This window comes from Melanotaenia boesemani, chromosome 10, assembly GCF_017639745.1.
Source record: "Melanotaenia boesemani isolate fMelBoe1 chromosome 10, fMelBoe1.pri, whole genome shotgun sequence".
NCBI lineage: Eukaryota > Metazoa > Chordata > Actinopteri > Atheriniformes > Melanotaeniidae > Melanotaenia > Melanotaenia boesemani.
The window spans coordinates 29,095,513-29,118,540 of NC_055691.1; the positions used below are offsets into that span (position 1 = coordinate 29,095,513).

At 37.1% G+C, this 23,028-nt stretch overlaps 3 protein-coding genes across 8 annotated transcripts; all 3 read right to left on the bottom strand.

Annotated features, from left to right (window-relative positions):
* Positions 1-1,186: 1,186 nt before the first annotated feature.
* On the bottom strand, positions 1,187-6,860 carry impdh1a (IMP (inosine 5'-monophosphate) dehydrogenase 1a). Its single transcript, XM_041997484.1, has 15 exons — positions 6,762-6,860; positions 5,741-5,789; positions 4,898-4,999; positions 4,732-4,806; positions 4,384-4,590; positions 4,178-4,265; positions 3,895-4,094; positions 2,899-2,989; positions 2,718-2,813; positions 2,406-2,549; positions 2,055-2,196; positions 1,805-1,948; positions 1,621-1,704; positions 1,401-1,417; positions 1,187-1,290 (listed from the first exon to the last, which is right to left on the bottom strand). The coding sequence occupies exons 1-15, from the start codon at positions 6,857-6,859 to the stop codon at positions 1,187-1,189; spliced, it is 1,641 nt and encodes a 546-aa protein (XP_041853418.1). The 5' UTR covers position 6,860.
* Positions 6,861-10,120: 3,260 nt separating this feature from the next.
* Positions 10,121-19,250, bottom strand: LOC121648087 (receptor-interacting serine/threonine-protein kinase 4-like). Of its 4 annotated transcripts, none has more exons than XM_041998032.1 (12): positions 15,026-15,128; positions 14,453-14,643; positions 14,033-14,360; positions 13,800-13,948; positions 13,661-13,710; positions 13,350-13,508; positions 13,121-13,203; positions 12,985-13,051; positions 12,865-12,893; positions 12,662-12,707; positions 12,017-12,500; positions 10,121-11,637 (listed from the first exon to the last, which is right to left on the bottom strand). In XM_041998032.1, exons 3-11 carry the CDS (start codon positions 14,348-14,350, stop codon positions 12,493-12,495), a joined length of 909 nt encoding a protein of 302 aa, XP_041853966.1. In that variant the 5' UTR covers positions 14,351-14,360; positions 14,453-14,643; positions 15,026-15,128; the 3' UTR covers positions 10,121-11,637; positions 12,017-12,492. The 4 variants fall into 4 exon arrangements, with proteins under 4 accessions (XP_041853966.1, XP_041853967.1, XP_041853965.1 ...); XM_041998033.1 differs by having other exon boundaries at positions 14,507-14,667; XM_041998031.1 differs by having other exon boundaries at positions 14,453-14,667.
* Positions 19,251-19,313: 63 nt separating this feature from the next.
* On the bottom strand, positions 19,314-22,471 carry LOC121648086 (receptor-interacting serine/threonine-protein kinase 4-like). Of its 3 annotated transcripts, none has more exons than XM_041998028.1 (12): positions 22,357-22,471; positions 21,885-22,074; positions 21,465-21,792; positions 21,226-21,374; positions 21,086-21,135; positions 20,622-20,780; positions 20,399-20,481; positions 20,263-20,329; positions 20,122-20,171; positions 19,917-19,962; positions 19,549-19,797; positions 19,314-19,454 (listed from the first exon to the last, which is right to left on the bottom strand). In XM_041998028.1, the coding sequence occupies exons 2-12, from the start codon at positions 22,034-22,036 to the stop codon at positions 19,447-19,449; spliced, it is 1,341 nt and encodes a 446-aa protein (XP_041853962.1). In that variant the 5' UTR covers positions 22,037-22,074; positions 22,357-22,471; the 3' UTR covers positions 19,314-19,446. The 3 variants fall into 3 exon arrangements, with proteins under 3 accessions (XP_041853962.1, XP_041853963.1, XP_041853964.1); XM_041998029.1 differs by having other exon boundaries at positions 21,885-22,098; positions 22,357-22,441; XM_041998030.1 differs by lacking the exons at positions 19,549-19,797; positions 22,357-22,471 and having other exon boundaries at positions 19,321-19,454; positions 21,885-22,091.
* Between the last annotated feature and the right edge of the window lie 557 nt (positions 22,472-23,028).

The window sequence follows — 23,028 nt, forward strand, 5'->3', positions numbered from 1 at the left end:
GAGTACCACACAGGAGAAGACAAAATAATTTATTAAACAAATGTAAAAACTTCAAAACATTTTAAGTGACAGGAGAGAAGTAAACAGATCTAAGTTGGGGAGCTGGTTTGTTATGTCATACTTTCGCCGTAACTCTATTTTTGTGACTCACTGTATATCTGAAAATACTGAGCCCGACAAGAAGACAAATGAACATCTATTTCAGTGGTTCCCAACCTGGGGTCCAGGACCCCCAGTGGGGGTCCCCCAATGAGCACAGGGGGTCCCTGAGGTTTTGAACATTCAGAGCCATTGTGATTAATGTCCACACATTGTTTCCATTTTAAGGAGGGAAAAAAGAGGTTATATGTTGTTAATTTAATTTTAGCTTTATCAAAGAACAGGACTCAGCTAAAAAAATTATTCATGGTGAAAATCTCACTTTTGAAAGCATAAAACCAAACATGGTTTCAGCACTAGATGGGGCAGGGGGTCCATGGCTTTTTAGTATTTGCATGAAGGGGGTCCCCAAGGAAAATATATTGGAAACCACTGAACAATTTTATGTTTTCTAATGACATTTATGACATTTTACCCCATAAATGAAAATGCCTAGTCACCATAAATAAAGCCATGATGGTATTTCAGCTGTAATATAGTAATAAAACTTAGGTTGATGTTTGATAGTTGTAGACGGTCTCTGGTCACATTTTTTTAAGTCAGTATATTTGAATTCAAACAAGATCAGCAGAACAACATTCAAATTGAGGCTGCACATGACTACCCCTTGAAAATACTCCTTGTTTCAAATGTGCTGACGCTAAGCTTTGGTTCTTGTATGGAAATGAATAAAAAGAAGCATCTACATGTTTTCCATCCAAAATTATTTGTGTTGATTTTGTGGGTGCATTTTAGTTTTCCAAAAGTAATTTAAAACATGTGTTTGCTTACCAAAAGGGACTAGCATAATATAGATAATAAAATAATCACCTCTCCACATTGGCTACTGTAAGATGGCAACCAAAGGAGTTTATGTGCACAAATATCTATTGAACTGACCGTCTTCTGTGACTTTGGCTCAATGAACTCACAGAGGACTGATCTGTCTGTCTTTAGAGGACAAAGATATGACATTTAAAAAGAAAGGAGGATGTCATGTACGTTTCTAGAAAATGTGTAGATGTAATAGCAGCTTGTATCGGTTTCTTTACATTCGCCCGTTGCATCTGCTCAAAGCAGTGGGAGACGGGACATTAGGTCCTGATCGTGTGTTTCCTTTTCCTCCTGCCTCATTGAAGCCACTTCTCATAACTATATTTCAAATAGAAACAAAAATTAGCAATTAACAGATATTTTACCACAAGAAAGTTTTTTAATTGACACGAATAAAAGAAAGTTCAGGACTACATGCATGTACTTACATGGCACAAAGGAATATCTGTGATTGCATGAGTAAAAGAAAAAGCGATAAACGTGTGAAAAAAATAAATAATGTTAATTTGTCAATGGTTTAGCAAAAATCTGGCATTAACTGAATAAATAAAGCAAACAGGAGATGACAGACAGACATCACTATAAAAAAAAGAGATGTGGATGAGGTGTAGTTGTTCAGGAAGGATTAAGGTCAAGGATCAGACTTACGAGTGAAGACCATGAACTCCTCCCTCCATCTGAGCAGACATGGTTCGCTTCTCAAACTTCAACTCTCCTGAGTACATCATTGATCTGAAACCCAACACACAATCAAAATAAAGTCTCTTAAAAGCTCTCACTTGGTAAAAACAACTTACAGCAAATGCAACGGAGTACACAGTTTGAAATTTACCTCAAAATGGACAAACTCTTGGCCCCAATGTCCTGACAGCCATGTTGTATGCCAGCAATAAGGTAGGGAACAAATTTTTGGATAGAGCCTTTATCTTGTACTGATCCTGAGACTCCTTGAGCCACCTTCACCTTATCTCCCTCACTGGACATGCAAGTACAATTTACAGAAAGAGATGATTATGCTACAATATTATGTCCTGACTACATTTTTATGAAGCAAGGGAAGCTCATGAGAGACATCTCTATACCTAAAATAGCGTTTTTGACTGTTATTCTTCTCCATAGCATCCAAAGAGCCCATCCCTCTGTACTTTTTCAGGCGCACTCCATCTGAGAAGAAATATTCTCCAGGAGTCTCAGTGGTTGCAGCAAGCAAAGACCCCATCATCACTGAAGACAATAATATGATTGGACAAGGAAACCGAATGAGGACACTGCAACTTGCGAAATCACATGATATATAATCATAAATTCAATCAATCTTTGCCACATGAAATGTGTTTACGTGTTAAAAGTAAGGGAGTCCAAGAATAGTTCATCAATTAATCAAATGAAAAATCACCCATTCATCAGTAATTCAATTTTGAGACTTCCTCTACCTGTAGATGCTCCCAGGGCAAGAGCCTTTACCACATGTCCAACAGTTTGAATGCCTCCATCAGCAATTACTGGGACTCCAAAACGTCTGGCATACTCTGCAACCTTGTAGACCGATGTTCCTTGGGGCCGTCCACATGCCATTACTGAAAAATGAGAGCACAACATGGTGATTAAGAGTTAAACATTTCCAATACAACCAGGACAAAAACAACATGTTATCATATGTAAACTCATTTTTTTGTACATCTGCTGTAAAAGGCATTGCTAATTTTAACCAGCTGGCTTTTATGGTGCTACACTCCGACTCATACCTTCTTGGGTGATACAGATGGAGCCACATCCCATGCCAACCCTCAGAGCATCCACACCAGCATCTATGAGGTTTTTAGCCTGAGCAGCTGTCACCACTAGAGAGAGACAGAGGAACACAAAAGAGCTGGTAGAGGAAGGAAATATTAGAAAAAAACCTCTCAGAGAAGAAGGTGGACTCACCATTTCCTCCAGCTACTTGTAGGTCAGGATACTTCTGTTTGATATAGTTTATCATGCTGATTTGATACACTGAGTTTCCTTGGGAGGAGTCCTGAAAACAGGGATGGATGCATTCAACGAAACATATTTTGTAACTAAATGCATAAAAATTCAATTTGTATAAAAATCACAAAGCAATTCACAAATCTGTTATTAAGAAGCCAATTATGTGAACTTTTTATGTACAACAAAATTAGAATTTAAATGTAAAATTAACCCAAAAATAAGAAGGGGAGACTTGATTTTACATGTGCATGTTCAGCAGTTTAGGTAATTACATTATATGTGCTGAATCTGGGTATCTTTTTAAAATTATTTTTAAACATGAAATGTCGGGAACAGTCATAACTTTTATGCTAAAAATCACATTAATTTGCTGGTTTTGTGAGTAGTCAAATATTTTAGCTAGGTTTGAAAAACCCTATTTAATCCAAATAATTAGAGCTAAAACAGCAGGGACTCAGGGTTTGAGACACATAACAACATTCAGTATATCTAGTATATCTAGTATCTAGAAGATTTCTGTAGATTTGTGGAGATCTGTTGTTGATGTATGTCAGTTTACTATACTTTGAAAACTACAGAAGGAAATCTGAACTGACACAGGCTGCAATTTGGAAAATTATGTACAAACCCATTGACCTGAATTTAGAATTTTTTTATTTTTTTGGAATCTCCTGCAATACATTGATAAGTTAGAATCGTTAGTTTGTTTTGCTATGATTTGCTTTTTTCAGACAAAATGTTTAAAAATAGGTTTTCGAGCAAATTACAAGATTTAATATTCCAAAGTAGAAGACCAATTGAAAAAAGATGCAGAAGCTGAAATCATGACAGACTTTTGACTCAAAGCCTTTAGAGATAGTAGTATTACCTATGAGTAAAGCATCACAACTTTGTGGCTTTGCTATAGGGAGCTCTTGTATAAAATCATAATTGTAAAGTATTAAACCTCACCAGGACTACCACATCCACCCCAGCTTGCACGAGGAGATCCAATCTGTATTTGTCATCTTCCCTGGTACCAATAGCAGCCCCACACAGCAGCTGTTTGCGTGAATCCTTGGAAGCCAGAGGATAATCTCTGTTCTTCTTTAAGTCAGTTCTAGCAATAATGGAAACCAGCTCATCGTTGTCATTTACAATGGGGAGCTTACCTAGGAGAGGCGGATTGCAAGAAGAGTGAAAGACTAAAGCAAATTTCTTCTTTCACAGAAGCATCACTTTGTGAAAGATTTACCTTTTTTGCTTCGTTGCAGTATATCGTTTGCTTCTTTTAGTGTGACTCCAGCTGGTGCAACAACTAGGTCTTCCCTCCTTGTCATGGTCTAGATCAGAAAGTCAGTGGTGTATAAAAGACATCACACTTCTTGCAACACTGTATTTTTCACAAATATAGATTTTCTTGCAAGAGCATGCATCCAGTCTCAAAGGCTGTTCCCCCACCTCTTCTAGATGTCTGCCATGGTCCTTCTCAGACAAAAAATCTATATCTCTGGAGGTGACTATGCCGACCAGCTTGCTGCCCATCTTTCCTGTCTCTGTCACTGGTATCCCAGAAAAACCATGGCGGGTCTTAGCTTCAAACACATCCCCAACTGTGTGATGAGGACTCATTACCACCGGGTCAGTGATAAAGCCCTGCTCAAATTTCTGCCAAAATCAAAAACACAAAAGTAATTCAGAAACTTTTGTTCTCAAACTTCTATCTTATCAATCATTTGTGTTCCGGTGTCAGATTTCTTTTTTTTCTTTTACATACTGAACAAAAGGCTCTATGGATTTCCATCTTACCTTGACTTTTCGCACCTCATTGGCCTGGAATTCAGCAGTACAGTTATGATGAATTATTCCAATCCCACCCATCAGCTGAAACCAGCCAAATTGTTTATCAGGATGAAGCTTGGTCATTATGTAGATCATGATGATGCATGTGCTGCTGTGCAATGTTTGTACTTACTGCCATGGCAATGGCCATGGATGATTCTGTGACTGTATCCATAGGAGACGAAATAAGAGGTGTCTTCAGGGTGATCTTTCTTGTCAGTGCAGAAGTCAGATCCTTAAAAATATGATTCAAAATTGTCATCCTAAGACATTGTGACCAATTAAAGCAGATTGAATCCAAAATAAGCAACATATTGTGCCCCTAAGCATATCATTACAAAAAAAACAAACAAACAAACAAATAAACAAACATATAAAAAGAAGATGCAGCACATAGGAAACTTTTTTTTTTTTTTAGTAAACACTGTATATACGTTTGTTATGTTTCCATTCAATAAGCCTGAAAGCTAGTTTAGACAAATTAAAGACTGGCTTGCTAAATTCACCTGCTGAGTGTGAAGTGACACAGATGGGTGTTTGTTTTGAACACCTGCAGTCTAGGAAGCATGCACGTGACTCTGGGATGAAATTAATTTAATGTCCCAGCAGAGCTTGAAAGCAAAGCAAGGCAAATGAACAACATTTTGCTCGTGCATCTCTATTATGGAACACAGCAATTAAGGTCTGATTTCAAGGCTGCATCACGGATAAAATCAGTGTGAAGGTCAAAGAGAAAAACAGACCAGTGGATATATACACAGTTTATTCCAGAATCCAAGCAAACCTGTCTACCTTTAGAAGTCACAGCTGAAAGTTATCCAACAGAGCTTTCTTTGTGGCTTGTGTCCCCACAGATTTAAATTGCCCCTCTGAGGGATTATAGCAGTTACTAATGTAACTTTTAAAGAAAAGACACTGTTAACTCTACTGTAGACGATGGCACATCATCTTTGTCTTTAAGTGCAATAATACTCACCACCTCATCAGAAGTGAAATCTATGAAACCAGGGAGGATTACGAAATCACTGAAAGCACAGAGGAAACAAACGCAGAGAGTAGACCATGATTTTTCCTAAGAACTGTAAAGTATCGCTCATAATTAATTAATCACCAGTACAATTCATGGCAATTAATCATGAAACAAAAGTACAGTTTAAATTGTGTTCTAAAAGAAATTAAAAACAAAATCATGACAGAGAATTTCACTTTGACCCCAAACAACAAGCTTCCCAAACAGGAATTTTGAGGCAAAGCTAACTGATGTTTAAGAGATGTTCCTTTATTGTAAACATGCAATTTATTAACAACGTGTTACATGTTTATGGGCGAACTGTTTATTTTAATTAAAGCCCTCAAGTTTCTGCACCTCCTGTTAATATAAGAAATAAAATATTAAATATTTAACAACACCACCCAGTCCAAAGCAAAAGATTACAGGAACTTTTGTTGAAACTTCTAAAACTAACAGCTGATGCTATAGTTAATCTCATCTACATGTTCCAGTTTTATCATATATCAATAATAGTAAACGTTGCTTTATCTATGGGTTATCTGGTTAGTAATTAGGCTACAATTTTAAGGGACAGCTCACTTTCTCTGAAAAACAGCGTATAACAGTTGACAGTGAAGTGAAATAATCTCTCAGTGACATGCTCTGCATTTATCCTCTGCTAGCAGATAAACCCCACACATAGCCTCCATTAAGGAAACACCCATTACCACACTGATATGTGCTCACACAAACACACACAGGCACACTGCTTTTAATGTCTGTGACACCACTCAGAATCCTTGAAAGTAGAGTTACTCATGATAATCCTCCAAATAAAACTGAAGCAGATGTGTCATCACAGTTATTAATAAACATCTAATGGAAGACGTTCCATTAGTCTATTAGTTTCTGTGGATGCACATGCAACACTGGTGCACGTGCATCTGTCTGAGCGTGTTGACATATACCCATCAGTAAAATGACTGTTTTCATGTGATTTTCTTACTTGTATGTCAGCCCGTCACCAATAGCAAAAAGCTGTTGAGCGGTGAGTCCATCTTCAGGAACATAACCTGTGCCACCACTGATTAAGTAGTCAGCCATGCTGAAATATGAAAGTACACACATCATGCAGCTGAAAATGTGAATAGATCTCATTGTCACATCTTAATTTTGAGTAGTTTTGTCCATCGAAATAGAAAAAACTTGTACTAGTGACAGTTTTTCACAATTTGAGAATAGCTTAAAATTGGTATGAATATGTGTTTGTTGTATAATTTCAATACAGCAAATTTAACTAACAGAAGTATGTATGTTTGTTCAGAACCACTTTGTTGTACAGATCATGAATGTTGTTTATCTCTGTTTTAACCTCTGCTTAACCTATAGTGTTGGCAGATCAGGGGAGTAAACAGGAACTACTAACAAAAGGAGCATGCCCTTGTCAATGGAAACTCTTTCTTTACACTTATGACGGCAGTATAGTAGGTAAGAGGATTTGGTCTGCTGCCCAGGTTGCCAGTAACTGGGCTTGTGAAAGCAAGCAGCCATCCCCACAAGAAAATAAAAACATCTTGACTGCTACATACTATAGATGTTATAGCTACAACCCATGGGATTCAACATAATCCCCCTTTCAGGTCATTTACAATATCTGGAGAATGTGTTGAACTGATACTGACCTCTCTGGTTCATACCCAGCTTGAATACGAGTGGCGCTGTATCGCTGGGCTGCAGTCTCATGCCCGTGTCCATGTGACGGGTGGGCATAGGCCACGAAGGGTTGAGGTTGCTCCCCATCTCTATTTGTGACACGCGGCCATGCTGGTTCCATGTCTCCTACAATCCTTCTGTAGTCAATCTGGTAACCATCCCTCTCGCCATCTTCAAATCGGTCATAACCATGACCTTCCATCTCTAGGAAATCCAGGACTATGACCTCCTTCGCCTCCCCTCACCTCTCACTCACACTCCTCAAGCACTTCTGAGTTGTTTCATACAGACAAATTGAATCACACCCTTGCTCGCAAGTAAACAGTTCCCTCAGCAGATCCCAAGAGATGCTCACCTAATTTGCTGCTCTAAGCACTCATAAACACAGAATGCTTTAAGCGCATGTTACCACCTTTTCAATACATCTGACATGCAATAAAGATTTCTTGCCATCTGTTTGTTATCTAAGCAGCAGGTGAATTAAAAAAGTCAGAGGTTTTAAGGGGTACACTGAAAAGAAGTGCAGAAGCAACAGCAACAGAAGATCCTCAAACAGATGATGTTTTGCCCAAAGAGGTCAAGTTCCAGTTTGACAGCACTCATCCTTGGAAGTCATTAAGGCCCTAAAGCTAGGGGAAAACATTTTTAATTAAAATTAAATTATATCAAATTTAAATTTTCTTCCCTAAGTGAAAGAATGAACAGCCACTAAGTAGAGGCAAGTCTAGCTTAGGTGGAATAAATTTGTCCCAGAGGAAGCCCAGTGCAGCTTGGTTATCCCGAGGGCTGGGAGCTTCTCTCCACTCTGTTCTCCTGGTGCCTGCTGAGCTTAACTCTGTTTCTGACAGTGGCAGACGTCACTCTTCCACAAAGAGGATTGGGAGCATTAAAGCAGGATAGGGTGGGGTGAGGTGGGTGAGTAGGGTGGAGTGAGGAAGTAGGGCTGAGGAAGAAGGATGGGTCAAGATGACACTTAGCATGGTGTGAAGTTGTGTGTATGTATGTGTCTTTGCAAAACTCAAGGAGAGAAAACTATGAATGAGACAAATGTCAAATCCCAAAATTCTGCTACTTAAAGTAACAATGACAGAAATTTACATGTGTGTGCATGTGAACAAAGGGATAACCTGTCAGCTGATATAATATGATTAAAGTTAGCAGTTGTTTGCATGTCGGTGCACATGTGCTTTGTATTTTCTATTTAAGCAGTTTTGCACATTTTGGTGATACCGGTAATGTTATTACTGAGCACCAGGACAAAATCTATACACAAAATAAGGCTGTTCTCATGGAAATTGTTAGTTTCATCATTTTATCATTTGAAAAGTTGTGACCAGCAGACCTGTACATGAAACCACAACATGAGAGTGACTTTGTTTCCTGTGACACCACCATCTGCAGGTGACTGGCTGACTGCTGCTGACAGTTACTGAGGGATTGAACCAGAAAAGCCTCTTACAGTCTCTCCCTCTCTGGGTCCATGTCTCCTTCGCTTCCACCCACTAGAGCAAGAGAAAACAATACCTAACCCCACATTTCTATCACATAAACAATGAATGTCACTGATGATTTAATTATAGCCCATTTTTAAAAAATTAAATAGAAAAATTTATCAAAGGTGTAACATTTAATTTGTTTAATTTATTCTCTGGCGCTACAGTTATTTATTGCATTAATACTGTAGAAATACACTTGTTCTACTATATTTCTCTCTCTCTCTTTGCAAGCCACTGCTAAAAGTAGCACTGTGTAACTTTCTGACCAGTGTTGTGCACGAACAGTTCATAAGTAGCATTTATTGAACACATTTATTTTACTGTGAACACTGAACTGAACAAAACATATTTGCAAACAAAAACTTGAGCATAAACTTGTTCAGATTATGTGGTCCCACAACAGCCAGTGTCAACATTTTCCCAACACAACACCAACCTCACACTACATTACCCATAATGCATTGCACATTCTATCATAACAAACCAGCAACGCTTTGCAGCAGCACCAATGCAGAGAAGCTGCAGATGCAGCATGCACATCAGACACCTCATCTGCTGATGGTTATTTACGGGAATATTACATACTGTCCTAAAATTAAATCTAACATTTCTGTGCAAATTATGTCTGCAGCACTTACAAGTCAAAACGTCACTGTCATCAGTTCATTTGAAAAGACATGCAGAGCTAAAGTGTCTGTCCATCGTGAGAAGATTAATCTATTTATTATATTTCTATGGTTTGCCACTTTTTAAATTTTTTTAAAATTTTTTTTTTCATTTTGCTGTTTGACAAAAAAACAGACCTTCTTGTTTTATGGAAACAAAGAACTGTCAGCACACACACTCAGTGTTAACTCACACATTCATGCACTGTCTCACTACGCACAGACAGTGAAGTATCATTATGCTCATAACTGTAAAAATTCTGTGTGTTCAACAATAAATCAGAGTACAACAATCAATCCTCGACAAAAAGAACAAAAATGTTTTGCTGCAATATTTCTAGGTCACAACGTCTGCAAACTGTAGGTTATTTTGATTCAAGATCTTACAAAAAATGTTATCACATTATAACGTCATTTCTTTTTTACAATAAAACTATAACGTGATAGGGTCCTAATTTTCTTTTTTAGGTTTTTTTTTTTGTTCCTACAGAAGTTCCTCCCTTCTGTAGTTAAACAGACAAACTAAAATAAAAATTGAAATGGTGAACTATGAATATAAAATAAAGATTCTATTGTGTAAACACTGTTTCTGACCATTAAAAAAGTGTTTCTGACTCATTTTGATGGAGTAATGGTATTTATTAGTGTATTACATACATAATTTAAATTACGGGGAGCTATGAGGGGCACAGCTCTCTTCAAAAGCAGATAAGACTCAGTTGATACGTAATAATCCACAAATAATCCATGTTAAGGTTAAATTCAACTTAATGAATCAGTTGGTGTAAGGAGGTGCCTCAGTGAGAAAATCTGTCAAAAGTCAATTGTGCAGTTTCAAATGAGCTATTCAGTGTCACTCTTTTTTTCTTTTTTTTTTGTTTTTACCTTTTTTGATGATTTTGTAAAATCTTTGTGATGATTTTGTAAAAACCTTTACAAAATTGATTTAGCAGTACAAAGTAAAATCACTATAATTCTTACAAAGTGAATGAATGAATGAATGAATGAATGAATGAATGAATGAATGAATGAATGAATGAATGAATGTAAAGAAAACATGCTCCAATAAAATGTAAGAAATACATGTTCTAGTGAGATCTGCAGATCTGGGAGCGCTAATACGAGGAACATAAAAACTGAACTCTGCTTCTCCACGTTTAGTTCTGACTCTGGGAACAGAAAGTCGATTTGACCCTGATGACCTGATGGATCTGGTTGGTTCATATTGAACCAGAAGATTCTGAATATATTTGGCCCTAAACCATTCAGTGCTTTGTAAACTAACAGCAGGATTCTGAAGTTAATTCTTTGACAAACAGCAGTTATGTGATCTACTTTCTTGGTCTTAATGAGGACTTGACCAGTACAGTTCTGGACTAACTGCAGCCGTCTCATGGATTTTTTTAGGGAGACCTATAAGGACAGCGTTACAGTAGTGTCCACTAGAAATAAATGCATGGGCATGTTTTTCTAAATCCTGCTGAGACATCAGTACTTTAATCCTTGATAAGTTCTTTATTGGATAACAGACTGAATTCACAACTGTCTTAACTGCTAAAATTCAGGTCTGAGTCCATGACTACTCACAGATTTCTGGCTTTGTTGTTAGTTTTTAACTTAGCTGATTGAAGCTGAGTGTTAACTTTAAACTTCCTTCTTTGGCTCAAAACCTATTATTTCAGTTTTGTCTCCATTTAATTAATGAAGTTCTGGCACATCCAACTTTTAATTTGATCAATGCATTTGATCAGAGTTGGGTTGGACTTTAGTCTCCTGGGGAGATGGTTATGTAGATTTTTCTGTCATAGCATAATAATAGTAAAAGTTTTGTTTTTGTTTTTTATATATAATTTGAGCAAGTGGGAACATGTAGACACTGAACAACAGTGCAAATGCAGCATGAGATCCAGTATTACCAGGACTGAAATATTTCCACTATCTGTGCTCAAGAGGATGTCATTGAAGACTTTAACTAGAGAAGTCTCTGTGCTGTGATGTGGCTGAAGACCTCCATCCATCCATCCATTATCTTGACCGCTTATTCCATTTCGGGTCGCGGGTGAACTGGAGCCTATCCCAGCATTTTAACAGGTGAGAGGCAGGGTACACCCTGGACAGGTCACCAGTCTGTCGCAGGGCCAACACAGATAGAGACAAACAACCATTCACACGCACACTCACTCCTAGGGAGAATTTTAGAGTGTCCAATTAACCTAACACGCATGTCTTTGGACAGTGGGAGGAAGCCGGAGAACCCGGAGAGAACCCACGCATACACGGGGAGAACATGCAAACTCCACACAGAAAGGCCACCACCCTCAAGGTTTGAACCTCCCCCCAGCTGAGATTCGAACCGGCGACCTTCTTGCTGTGATGTGGCTGAAGACCTGACTAGTAGAATTCAAAACTGTTATTTTGTGTCAGGATGTTGCTTAATTGTTGAAAAACAGCTTTTTATTTAATCTTACTGTAGGAGGTTTGATATCGACCTGTGGCTGCTCGTGAGTAACGAGTCTAAATTGTTCTTTTTCAGGAATTGATGACAATGTTTTTATGGTCAAAGCGAAGGCACCTGAAAGCAAAGACATGTTTACAATCTGTAAAACATCTGAGGTCATACATCTCGAAACAAACTTGAAATCCCCTGTTGGTGAAGTATCCAGACAGTAAGTTGTGAATTTTAGATGGGAAATGATATCATCCATGTTTTTCAGAATGATTAGAGAAAAGTGTCATGGTGTTTACGTCTCCTCTGGGTGGTCACATAATACAGAAATAAAAAACATATAGATACATAGATAGATATCATTGCCTCTTGTAATTATCATTTTATGTGTCCAAAAAGACCACAACTTCCCTGGAGTTAGCCCTCTGAGGAGAAAGAGAGAAAAATGAAAGAGAGATTAAAAATCTGAAAGTCATGTCCAAGAGAATTCCTTGAGAGATCTTTAAGATCAAATCATACCAAACCTCTTTCCTTTAGTTTTATGACAAACACAATCATTAAAACAAAAACGAAAGAATGAAAATACCTTTTTCTTTTTCAGTCAGAACCTTTGGACCAACACTAACAGATGTCTGTTGTCAGAAGGAAAAAAAGGAGACGTTTCAGCCACTACTGCAAAACTACTGACCAGGATTAAAGACCATGAACAAAAACTCAGACTCTTTGGGGGGACTTTACTTTCATGACCAAGTGACCTGTAGTAAAGCATGAAAAATGCAATAACAATACCTCTGTTGCAAATTCCGACATTGATTGTCCTAAAGAAAGAGAAAGAGGTGCTTTGTGGCATTTTTTGTGGTGATTAAAGAATAAGGGGGAACTTGCTCAACCACACAACATAACACACACCTGGTGTCACTGAAGTAAAACTGGATGCCCCACTTGGCTGAGAATCTTGACTGCTGGTTTGTGGGTCCTAAAACAGGGTAGAAATGTATTTATCTGAATAGATGAAACATTTTTTTTCTAAAGTGACAACACTTACCAGTTTATTCAAGACTTCACGGATAGCATTAGGAATCCTTTCTTTGTACTTCAACGACACTTTCTCAGTGTGTCTAATGATCTCTGAAACAAAGTCATATGTCTCAGAAGAAATAGTTTATTAATGGATGTAAGTTCTGATAAAAGATTTTTTTAGACTACAATTGAATAACAACATACAGTAAATAGTCTCACGTTGGAGAAAAATGTTATACATTAAAATTATATACCACTTGAGAGAGGCCTCTTGGATGAATCCCCATCCCAGCACTTTATCATGAGTTCCACCGACGCTTTTAACCCATCAACCTGTTTCTTCTCAAGTTCTTCCACGAGAGGTCTGTCTCCTCTGGAGACCCTGAATTTCAGAAGTGTGTTGTCCTTGGCCTCTAAGGTGCATGTCAAATAACGTATTTCAAAAATAGATGCATTCTAGGAATCGACCTCTCTTAAATTTGATAAGGGAACAACTAAAGAATTGATGGTAGGCAGTACATTTACTTAATAAAGCACATCAATTAGGAAATAGAAGCAGTTGTACCTGGATAAGGTTTTTTGCCACTAAAGATAGACCAGAGAAGGATCCCATAGCTGACAGGAATAGAGAAAAACAGATTTTAGATTACAGGGCGATTTTCTGCAGACATAATTTATTTTGAAAAAAATTTGTCAGTGTTTACCTGTATATGTCAAAGCTACGAACAGGATAATAAAGTGAATTAAAAGCCTCAGGTGGCATGTACTTGTCTGTGCCTCCAATCAACTCTGTTTTTTCTTCATCCCAGCCCTTAAAACTGGTGGTAGGCCTGGACAGTCCAAAGTCTGCCAGCTAATAAATAGGAAGGACAAAATTACATTAAATCTCATTTTAAATTAAACATGAACTACAGAGTTAGGGTGGGTGGATGTTTACCTTGGCATTAAAGCCATCATCCAGCAGTACATTGCTTGGTTTTAGGTCCTGGTGTACAAGGTGCTTTGAATGGAGGAAGTTCATTCCTAGGGCCACTTGATGGGCCAAACGGAAAGCCAGTGGCCAGGGTGGGGGGCCAGGCAAGTTCACCAACAGAGTATGAATAGATCCTCTTTCCATGAACTCCATGACTATTCCCTCTTGCCATACCATTTCTGTACCAGGTGGGCATCCTTCATAAATTCCATAAACCCTCAGCACAAAATTAAAGGATGCTTGTTCCATAACCCTAGCCTCCTCATACAGTGAGTTTTCCATAGTGATGGAGCTGAAATGAGATAGTTAACTATTAGTTTTATGAGTAAAGATAGTAAAAGCAATTTCAAATAAGTGTGCAGAGAAATCTGGCTAGATATTTATCCAGTGTGTTTTGAACACAGCTTAATGGCAACATCGACTCCCAAAGTCTTGTACTTGGTTTTGTAGACTTTACTCAAATCCCCCACAGCCAATGAACTCCCATTTCCCTTCCAAGTCGTCGTTGCCAACCCGCTTACGGCTCAGCAGTGCCATCTCCTGTCAAACTCAGAGAGTCAGAGCCTCAAAATCTCCTGAAAATACAGAGCAATGAGAGACTTAGAAAGACAGAAAGACAGGAAGAAAGAAAGAAAGAAAGACAGAAAGAAAGAAAGAAAGAAAGAAAGAAAGAAAGAAAGAAAGAAAGAAAGAAAGAAAGACAGAAAGAAAGAAAGAAAGAAAGAAAGAAAGAAAGAAAGAAAGAAAGAAAGAAAGAAAGAAAGAAAGAAAGAAAGAAAGAAACAGGTTTGTTGTTAAAAACTTCTGTTTGCATTCATATACTACATTGCAACTGCTTTTTGTCATTTTTGTATTTCATTTTTGTTTTCACTCTGACATGAAAGTGAGATACTGACACACTTTTTCTACAAATACAATTTTCATTTTCTTGTTTTAAGAGAATTTGTTTCTACTCACCATTTATCCCTTCAACTAGATCCACAACAGATTTCAAGAATGACTTACTGAAAACAAGCAGTGGTCAAAACTACACGATACAAGTTCCTGTTTCTTTTTACTGGCTACGAGCAGCCTGACGCTGCAGCTGAGGGGCAGGATTTGAACTGAAAAAAAAAAGTCCTGTGGGTACAGTATGCACAGACTACAAAAATGAAAGCAGCATGAGGTGACATATGTGGTTGTATCCATACATTCCCTATTTTTCTATATGTTCTTTGAGTAAAGGCCTGTTCAAAGAGAATATAAATAAAATTATCAAAAGGTAAAAAAAAATACAACAGCAAAATAAAGAAACCTAATGCCAGCCAAGCACAGGTCCAACTAAATTCCAGTCCTGGTAGAACAGGTTTTTTTTATCTTTCAGTGTGACCTTGGAATTTCTATCAATGTGTAGTTAGTACTAGTTAGCACTTCAACTTAGTAGTTTTTCAGGAGGAATGTAAATAAGCAGAAGCTAAAAACTACATGCAGGAAACTTTGAGAAAAAAAATTAAATAGATTCAGTTGGAAATACAAGTTCTTTCTTATTCTGGTGTAGAATCATATCTCACCACCCAATTAGATAATTAGTTAAAAAATTTCTTTTAATAGGCCATAACCTTTACTTACAGATTTCAGCATCTCTGCATCAATATAAAAAATTAACGTGTTTAAGACCACGCACTGAACTGACCAACAAGCTCCCACAAGACTAAAAGTCATGGAGAGTGCAGGAGCATATATTATAAGAAAAAAGGACTGTAGACTCACACATGTCCAGATTATCCTGTATCCATCCCTTCATTAGTGCCAATTTAAAGATTATTAGCTCAAACAACTGAATGATAGTGGTCATTACTGAAGGCGCAATACTTTAGAAATATCTGATTGATGACATTGTCACCCTCATATAAAAATAAATTGTTGTAAATGGTGAAGACCAACGCTGGGGCACGAAAAGGTACCAAGTAAGCCATGAACTGAAGCTGCTGGAATACTTGTGTGAGTGCCTACAGACAAGCAAGTTTTTTGCTTGTCGCTAGACACTGACAACACACTGATCTGTTTTTAGTGTCCTTACTCACATACATGCTTGCAGCATCTTCTGGTATGTAGCGTAATGCCTCGGTATTCAAGTAAGATATTATTATTAGAAATTAATATTACTTTATGACACCGTATAAATGGTAAAATTTGTTCTAGAAGGGGCACCACTCATCTGATTTATTAATCCAAGGTCCAGAAGGGAAAACCGTGAGTGGGTCTTTTAATGAAATTATTGATTTTAATCCAGTCTAGTTCTGAAATAATCTCTGAAAAATCTGAAATAGCAAATTCAACGTCTAAAGGGACTTTGATTCCATCCAAAATAACTACAGGAATGATTCCAAATTGCAATATATGTAAACAATTTATTAACCACCAATAATCAATTAACAGCCAAGACAAATCAATGTCAGAAATTATGAAATTATCAATATCACTTTAAAGACTCTGCCAGCTTTCTATTGCGGCGGGAGGGTGAACCAGCTTAAAAAAGACAGTGGAAATGAAGCAGAAAAATGAACATAAAACAAGGACGAAGAATGAAATTAAACTAAATCAAAGATTATAAAGTAAATAATATCTGGACCTTATGAAGTTTGGAATATGGGAAAATAAGTAACTAATGAGCAGTATTTAGTTCATTTCATTCTGAACATGAAGGAGTAATAGGAATTTGGTAAGGCAATTTAGAATAACCAATTGAAATAAAGGAAATAAACTAAATGAACTTTGGAGTGAAAAGAGGATCAAATTTAGTGTTTAAAAGACACCAGCTAAACTAGTTACTAGGTAAACATGCCTAACCCCATGCACCCATGTCACTGATGATATAACTATAGCCCATTAAAAAAAAATGGAATAGTTGAAGACACACTATTTTTTTACAGGGAAATTTATCAAAGGTGTAGAATTTAGTTATTTTCATTTATTCTCTGGAGCTACAGTTTTTTCTTGCATTAATGCTGTAGAAAAACACTTGTTTAAATATATTTCTCTCTGTGTCTCTTTCTCTCTTTCTCTCTCTCTCTCTCTCTCTCTGCAAGCCTCCGCTAAAAGCAGCACTATGTAACTTTCTGACCAGCGTTGTGCACGAAGAGTTCAGAAGAAGCCTTCATTGAAACATTTGTTTTACTGTGAACTCTGAACTGAACAAAAAGTATCTGCAAACAGAAACTTCAGCATAAAATTGTTCGGATTATGTGGTGAAACAACAGCCAGTGTCAACATTTCCCAGACACAACACCATCCTCACACTACATTACCCATAATGCATTGCACATTCTAGCATAACAAACCAGCGACGCTTTGCAGCAGCACCGATGCAGAGAAGCTGCAGATGCAGCATGCACATCAGACACCTCATCTGCTTATGATTATTTACGGGAATATTACATACAGTCTAAAAATGAAATAACAACGCCTCGTTTCTGTAGTTAATCAAACAAATCTAAAAAAAATATAACAAAAAATGTGTTCTCTGTCCATACATCTTTTCCACATGCAAATGTATCTATTGTGATAAAATTTAAGAACTACTTTAAATAATTTCATTGCTAGACACAACACTATAATTTCTTTTCTCTCTCAAGCCTATTCTTTCAATTTTAATTCTAACATAAAAAATCTATATAAACTAAACTTTGAATTAGTTCAAAATTGAAATGGTGAACTATGAATATAAACTAAAGATTCTATTGTGCAAACACAGTTTCTGACCATTGAAAAGTGTTTCTGATTCATTTTGATGGAGCAATGATATTTATTAGTCACATACAAAGTTTGAATTACGGGGAGCACAGCTCCCCTGAAAAGCAGATAAGACTCAGCTGATGCACTAAGGGGAACCTCTAAAATAATCCACACTAAGGTTATGTTCAACTAAATGAATCAGCAGGTGTAAGGAGGTGCCTCAGTGAGAAAATCTGTCAAAGGTCAGTTGTGCAGTTTCAAATGAGCTATTCAGTGTCACTCTTTTTTTTTACCCTTTTTGAGGATTTTGTAAAAGCCTTTACAAAACTGATTTAGCTGTACAAAATAAAATCACTTTAATTTTTACAAAGTAAAAACAAAATCTATAATGCGCTGTTGCAGGACAAGGCAAGTTTATTTGTAGAATACATTTCATGTACAATACAATTCCTGCTTTATATAAAACATTAAAAGCAGAGGAAGCATCACAAAGTACATTAAAAACAAACTTTAAAAAAAAATAAAGAAAAAAGCTAAAATAAAATAGATAAAATGCAAGAAATAAAAGTTCTAATGTGAAGGATTCACAGTTGTTTTTATAGAGGGCGGAGTTTCGCCAGATCTGCAGTTCTGGGAGTTTGTTCCACATACGAGGAACATAAAAACTGAACTCTGCTTCTCCACGTTTAGTTCTGACTCTGGGAACAGAAAGGCGATTTGGCCCTGATGACCTGATGGATCTGGTTGGTTCATATTGAACCAGAAGATTCTGAATATATTTGGCCCTAAACCATTCAGTGCTTTGTAAACTATCAGCAGGATTCTGAAGTTAATTCTTTGACAAACAGCAGTTATGTGATCTACTTTCTTGGTCTTAATGAGGACTTGACCAGTAGAGTTCTGGATAAAGTAGTCTCTGTCTTTTAACGAGGACTCAAAGCAATTAATTGCTGTGCCAGAAAATCCTACCCAGTGTTTTAGAGGATCTAGTAATATTTTATGGTCGACCATGTCAAATGCAGCACTGAGACCCAATATTAGCAGGACTGAAATATTTCCACTATCTGTGCTCAAAAGGATGTTATTGAAGACTTTAACTAGAGAAGTCTCAGTGCTGTGATGTGGCTGAAGACCTGACTAGTAGACCTCAAAACTGGTATTTTGTGTCAAGAAGTTGCTTAATTGTTGAAAGGCACATTTTTATTTAATCTTACTGGAGGTGGTTTGATATCGACCTGTGGCTGCTTGTGAGTAACGAGTCTAAATCGTTCTTTATCAGGAATTGATGACAATGTTTTTAGGATCTAAGAGAAGGCACCTGCAAGCAAAGACATGTTTACAATCTGTAAAACATCTGAGGTCATACATCTCGAAACAAACTTGAAAAACCTTGTTGGTGAAGTATCCAGACAGTGAGTGATGAATTTCAGATGGGAGATGATCTCATCCAGATCTGTTTTGACCTCATCCCCTCCTGAGCGTCATGGCCCTTTTACAAAATGATTAGAGACAAGCGTCATGGTGTTTACGTCTCCTCTGGGTGGTCACATAATCAATACAGAAATAAAAAACATATAGATTCATAGATAGATATTATTTCCTCTTGTAATTGATAAGGGAGTTTTTCGTTTTATGTTTCCAAGAAGACCACAACTGCTGTGGAGTTAGCCCTCTGAGGAGAAAGAGAGAAAAATGAAAGAGAGATTAAAAATCTGAAGGACTTGTCTAAGAAAATTTATTGAGAGATCTTAAAGATCAAATCCTACCAAGCCTCTTCATCAGCATGGGTTCATGATTTTTAAGAGCATCATAGAAGGCTGCTTTGACCTCATCCCCTCCTGAACGTAATGGCCCATCATAGATCTCTCTCACTTTGTCCTGGTCCTTTTCTTTACGGAGGATTGTTGAGTAACTTTCTTTGTGAACCATGCCTTTGCTGTTGAGCTCGTCAGCTATTGCCTTTATGGCTGCAGCGTCTTGTACTATGACTGACATTTTGTCATCAACAAACTTTGCTATTTGGAGAGTGAAAGCACATAAAAGTATGATGAAAAACAATATCAGTTTTCTCAAACTTTCCTTTAGTTTTATGACAAACACAATCATTATAACAAAAATGAAAGAATGAAAATACCTTTTTCTTTTTCAGTCAGAACCTTTGGACCAACACTAACAGATGTCTGTTGTCAGAAGGAAAAAAAAGGAGACGTTTCAGCCACTACTGCAAAACTACTGACCAGAATTAAAGACCATGAACAAAAATTCTGACTTTTTGGGGGACTGTTTACTTTCATGACCAAGTGACCTGTAGTAAAACATGAAAAATGCAAGAACAATACCTCTGTTGCAAATTCCAGGTGATCCACGACATCAACTGACATTGATTGTCCTAAAGAAAGAGAAAGAGGGGCTTTGTGGCATTTTTTGTGGTGATTAAAGAATAAGGGGGAACTTGCTCAACCACACAACATAACACACACCTGGTGTCACTGAAGTAAAACTGGATGCCTCACTTGGCTGAGAATCATGACTGCTGGTTTGTGGGTCCTAAAACAGGGTAGAAATGTATTTATCTGAATAGATGAAACCTTTTTTTTCTAAAGTGACAACACTTACCAGCTTATTCAAGACTTCATGGATAGCATTAGGAATCCTTTCTTTGTACTTCAACGACACTTTCTCAGTGTGTCTAATGATCTCTGAAACAAAGTCATATGTCTCAGAAGAAATAGTTTATTAATGGATGTAAGTTCTGATAAAAGATTTTTTTAGTTGACAATTAAATAACAACATACAGTAAATAGCCTTACGTTAAATTTTATATATCAAAATTTTATACCACTTGAGAGAGGCCTCTTGGATGACTCCTCATCCCAGCACTTTATCATGAGTTCCACCAATGCTTTTAACCCATCAACCTGTTTCTTCTCAAGTTCTTCAACAAGAGGTCTGTCTCCTTTGGGGATCCTAATTTTCAGAAGTGCGTTGGCATTGGCCTCTAAGGTGAATTTAAAACAATGGCAACATAGAGAAAGAGCTGTCTAAACATGTGCATGAAAACAATTAGATAAAGAAAAAATATAAAACTGGATAAAATTAAAGTAAACTTCCCTAGGGAAGAAGATTAATAGTCATGAAAAAGGGAAACAAAGAAACGGGAACAAAATACTGTATTTCAAAATGAGATGCATTCTAGCATTTTACTTCTCTTAAATTTGATTTGAAAAAAACAACAAAAGAATAGATGGTAGGTGGTACATTTACTTAATAAATAAATAATAAATAAAATAGAAGCAGTTGTACCTGGATAAGGTTCTTTGCCACTAAAGATAGACCAGAGAAGGATCCCATAGCTGACAGGAATAGAGAAAAACCAACAGAATATAGATCACAGGGTGATTTTATCCAGATAGAATTTATGTTAAAAATTAGTCAGTGCTTACCTGTATATGTCAAAGCTACGAACAGGTTTATAATGTGGATTAAAAGCCTCAGGTGGCATGTACTTGTCTGTGCCTCCAATCAACTCTGTTTTTTCCTCATCGCATTTCAAAGCACTGGTGGAAACTCTGGACAGTCCGAAGTCTGCCAGCTAATAAATAGGAAGGACAAAACTACATCAAATCTTATTTTAAACTTAAATTAAACATGAACTACAGAATTTGGGTGGGTGGATGTTTACCTTGGCATTAAAGCCATCATCCAGCAGTACATTGCTTGGTTTTAGGTCCTGGTGTACAAGGTCATTTAAATGGAGAAAGTTCATTCCTAGGGCCACTTGATGGGCCAAACGGAAAGCCAGTGGCCAGGGTGGGGGGCCAGACAAGTTCACCAACAGAGTATGAATAGATCCTCTTTCCATGAACTCCATGACTATTCCCTCTTGCCATGCCATTTCTGTACCAGGTGGGCATCCTTCATAAATTCCATAAACCCTCAGCACAAAATTAAAGGATGCTTGTTCCATAACCCTAGCCTCCTCATACAGTGAGTTTTCCATAGTGATGGAGCTGAAATGAGATAGTTAACTATTAGTTTTATGAGTATAGATAGTAAAAGCAATTTCAAATAAGTGTGCAGAGAAATCTGGCTAGATATTTACCCAGTGCTATGACAACCCAGCTTAATGGCAACATCGACTCCCAAAGTCTTGTACTTGGTTTTGTAGACTTTACCAAATCCCCCACAGCCAATGCACTCCCATTTCCCTTCCAAGTCGTTGTTGCCAACCCGCTCACGGCTCAGCAGTGCCATCTCCTGTCAAACTCAGAGAGTCAGAGCCTCAAAATCTCCTGAAAATACAGAGCAATGAGAGACTTAGAAAGAAAGAAAGAAAGAAAGAAAGAAAGAAAGAAAGAAAGAAAGAAAGAAAGAAAGAAAGAAAGAAAGAAAGAAAGAAAGAAAACAGGTTGCTAAGTTGTTAAAAACTTCTTAAATGCTTGCCTTCATATTCTACATTGCAACTGCTTTTTGTATTTCATTTTTGTTTTCAAGTGAAAGCAAAATCACTGGGACACATTTTCTACAAATACAATTTTCATTTTCTTGTTTTAAGAGAACTTGTTTCTACTCACCGTTTATCCCTTCAACTAGATCCACAACAGATTTCAAGAATGAGTTACTGAAAACAAGCAGCTACACGATACAAGTTCCTGTTTCCTTTTACTGGCTACGAGCAGTCTGACCCTGCAGCTGAGGGGCGGGATTTGAACTGAAAAAAAAATAGTCCTATGGGTACAGTATGCACAGACTACAAAAATGAAAGCAGCATGAGGTGACGTGTGGTGGTTTCTATATGTTCTTTGAGTGGAGGCCTGTTCAAAGAGAATATAAATGAAAATATAATAAGTAAAAAACAGCAAACTAAAGAAAAATAATAAATTAAATTCCAGTCCTGTTAGAAGAGGTTTTTATCTTTTAGTGTGATCTTGGAATTTCTATCAACGTGTACAGTACTAGTTAGAAGTTCAACTAAGTTGTCTTCAGTATATTTCCTATGAAGGAGGAATGCAGAAAAACAGAAGCTAATAACTACATGCACCTTTGAGAAAAAAATTAATTAGATTCAGCTGGAAATACAAGTTCCTTCTTATTCTGGTGTAGAATCATATGTCCACCCAATTAGTAAATAACCTTTACTTACAGATTGCAGCTTCTCTGTTTCAATAAAAAAAAAGGAGTGTGTTTAAGACCACGCACTGAACTGACCAACAAGCTCCCACAAGACTAAAAGTCATGGAGAGTGC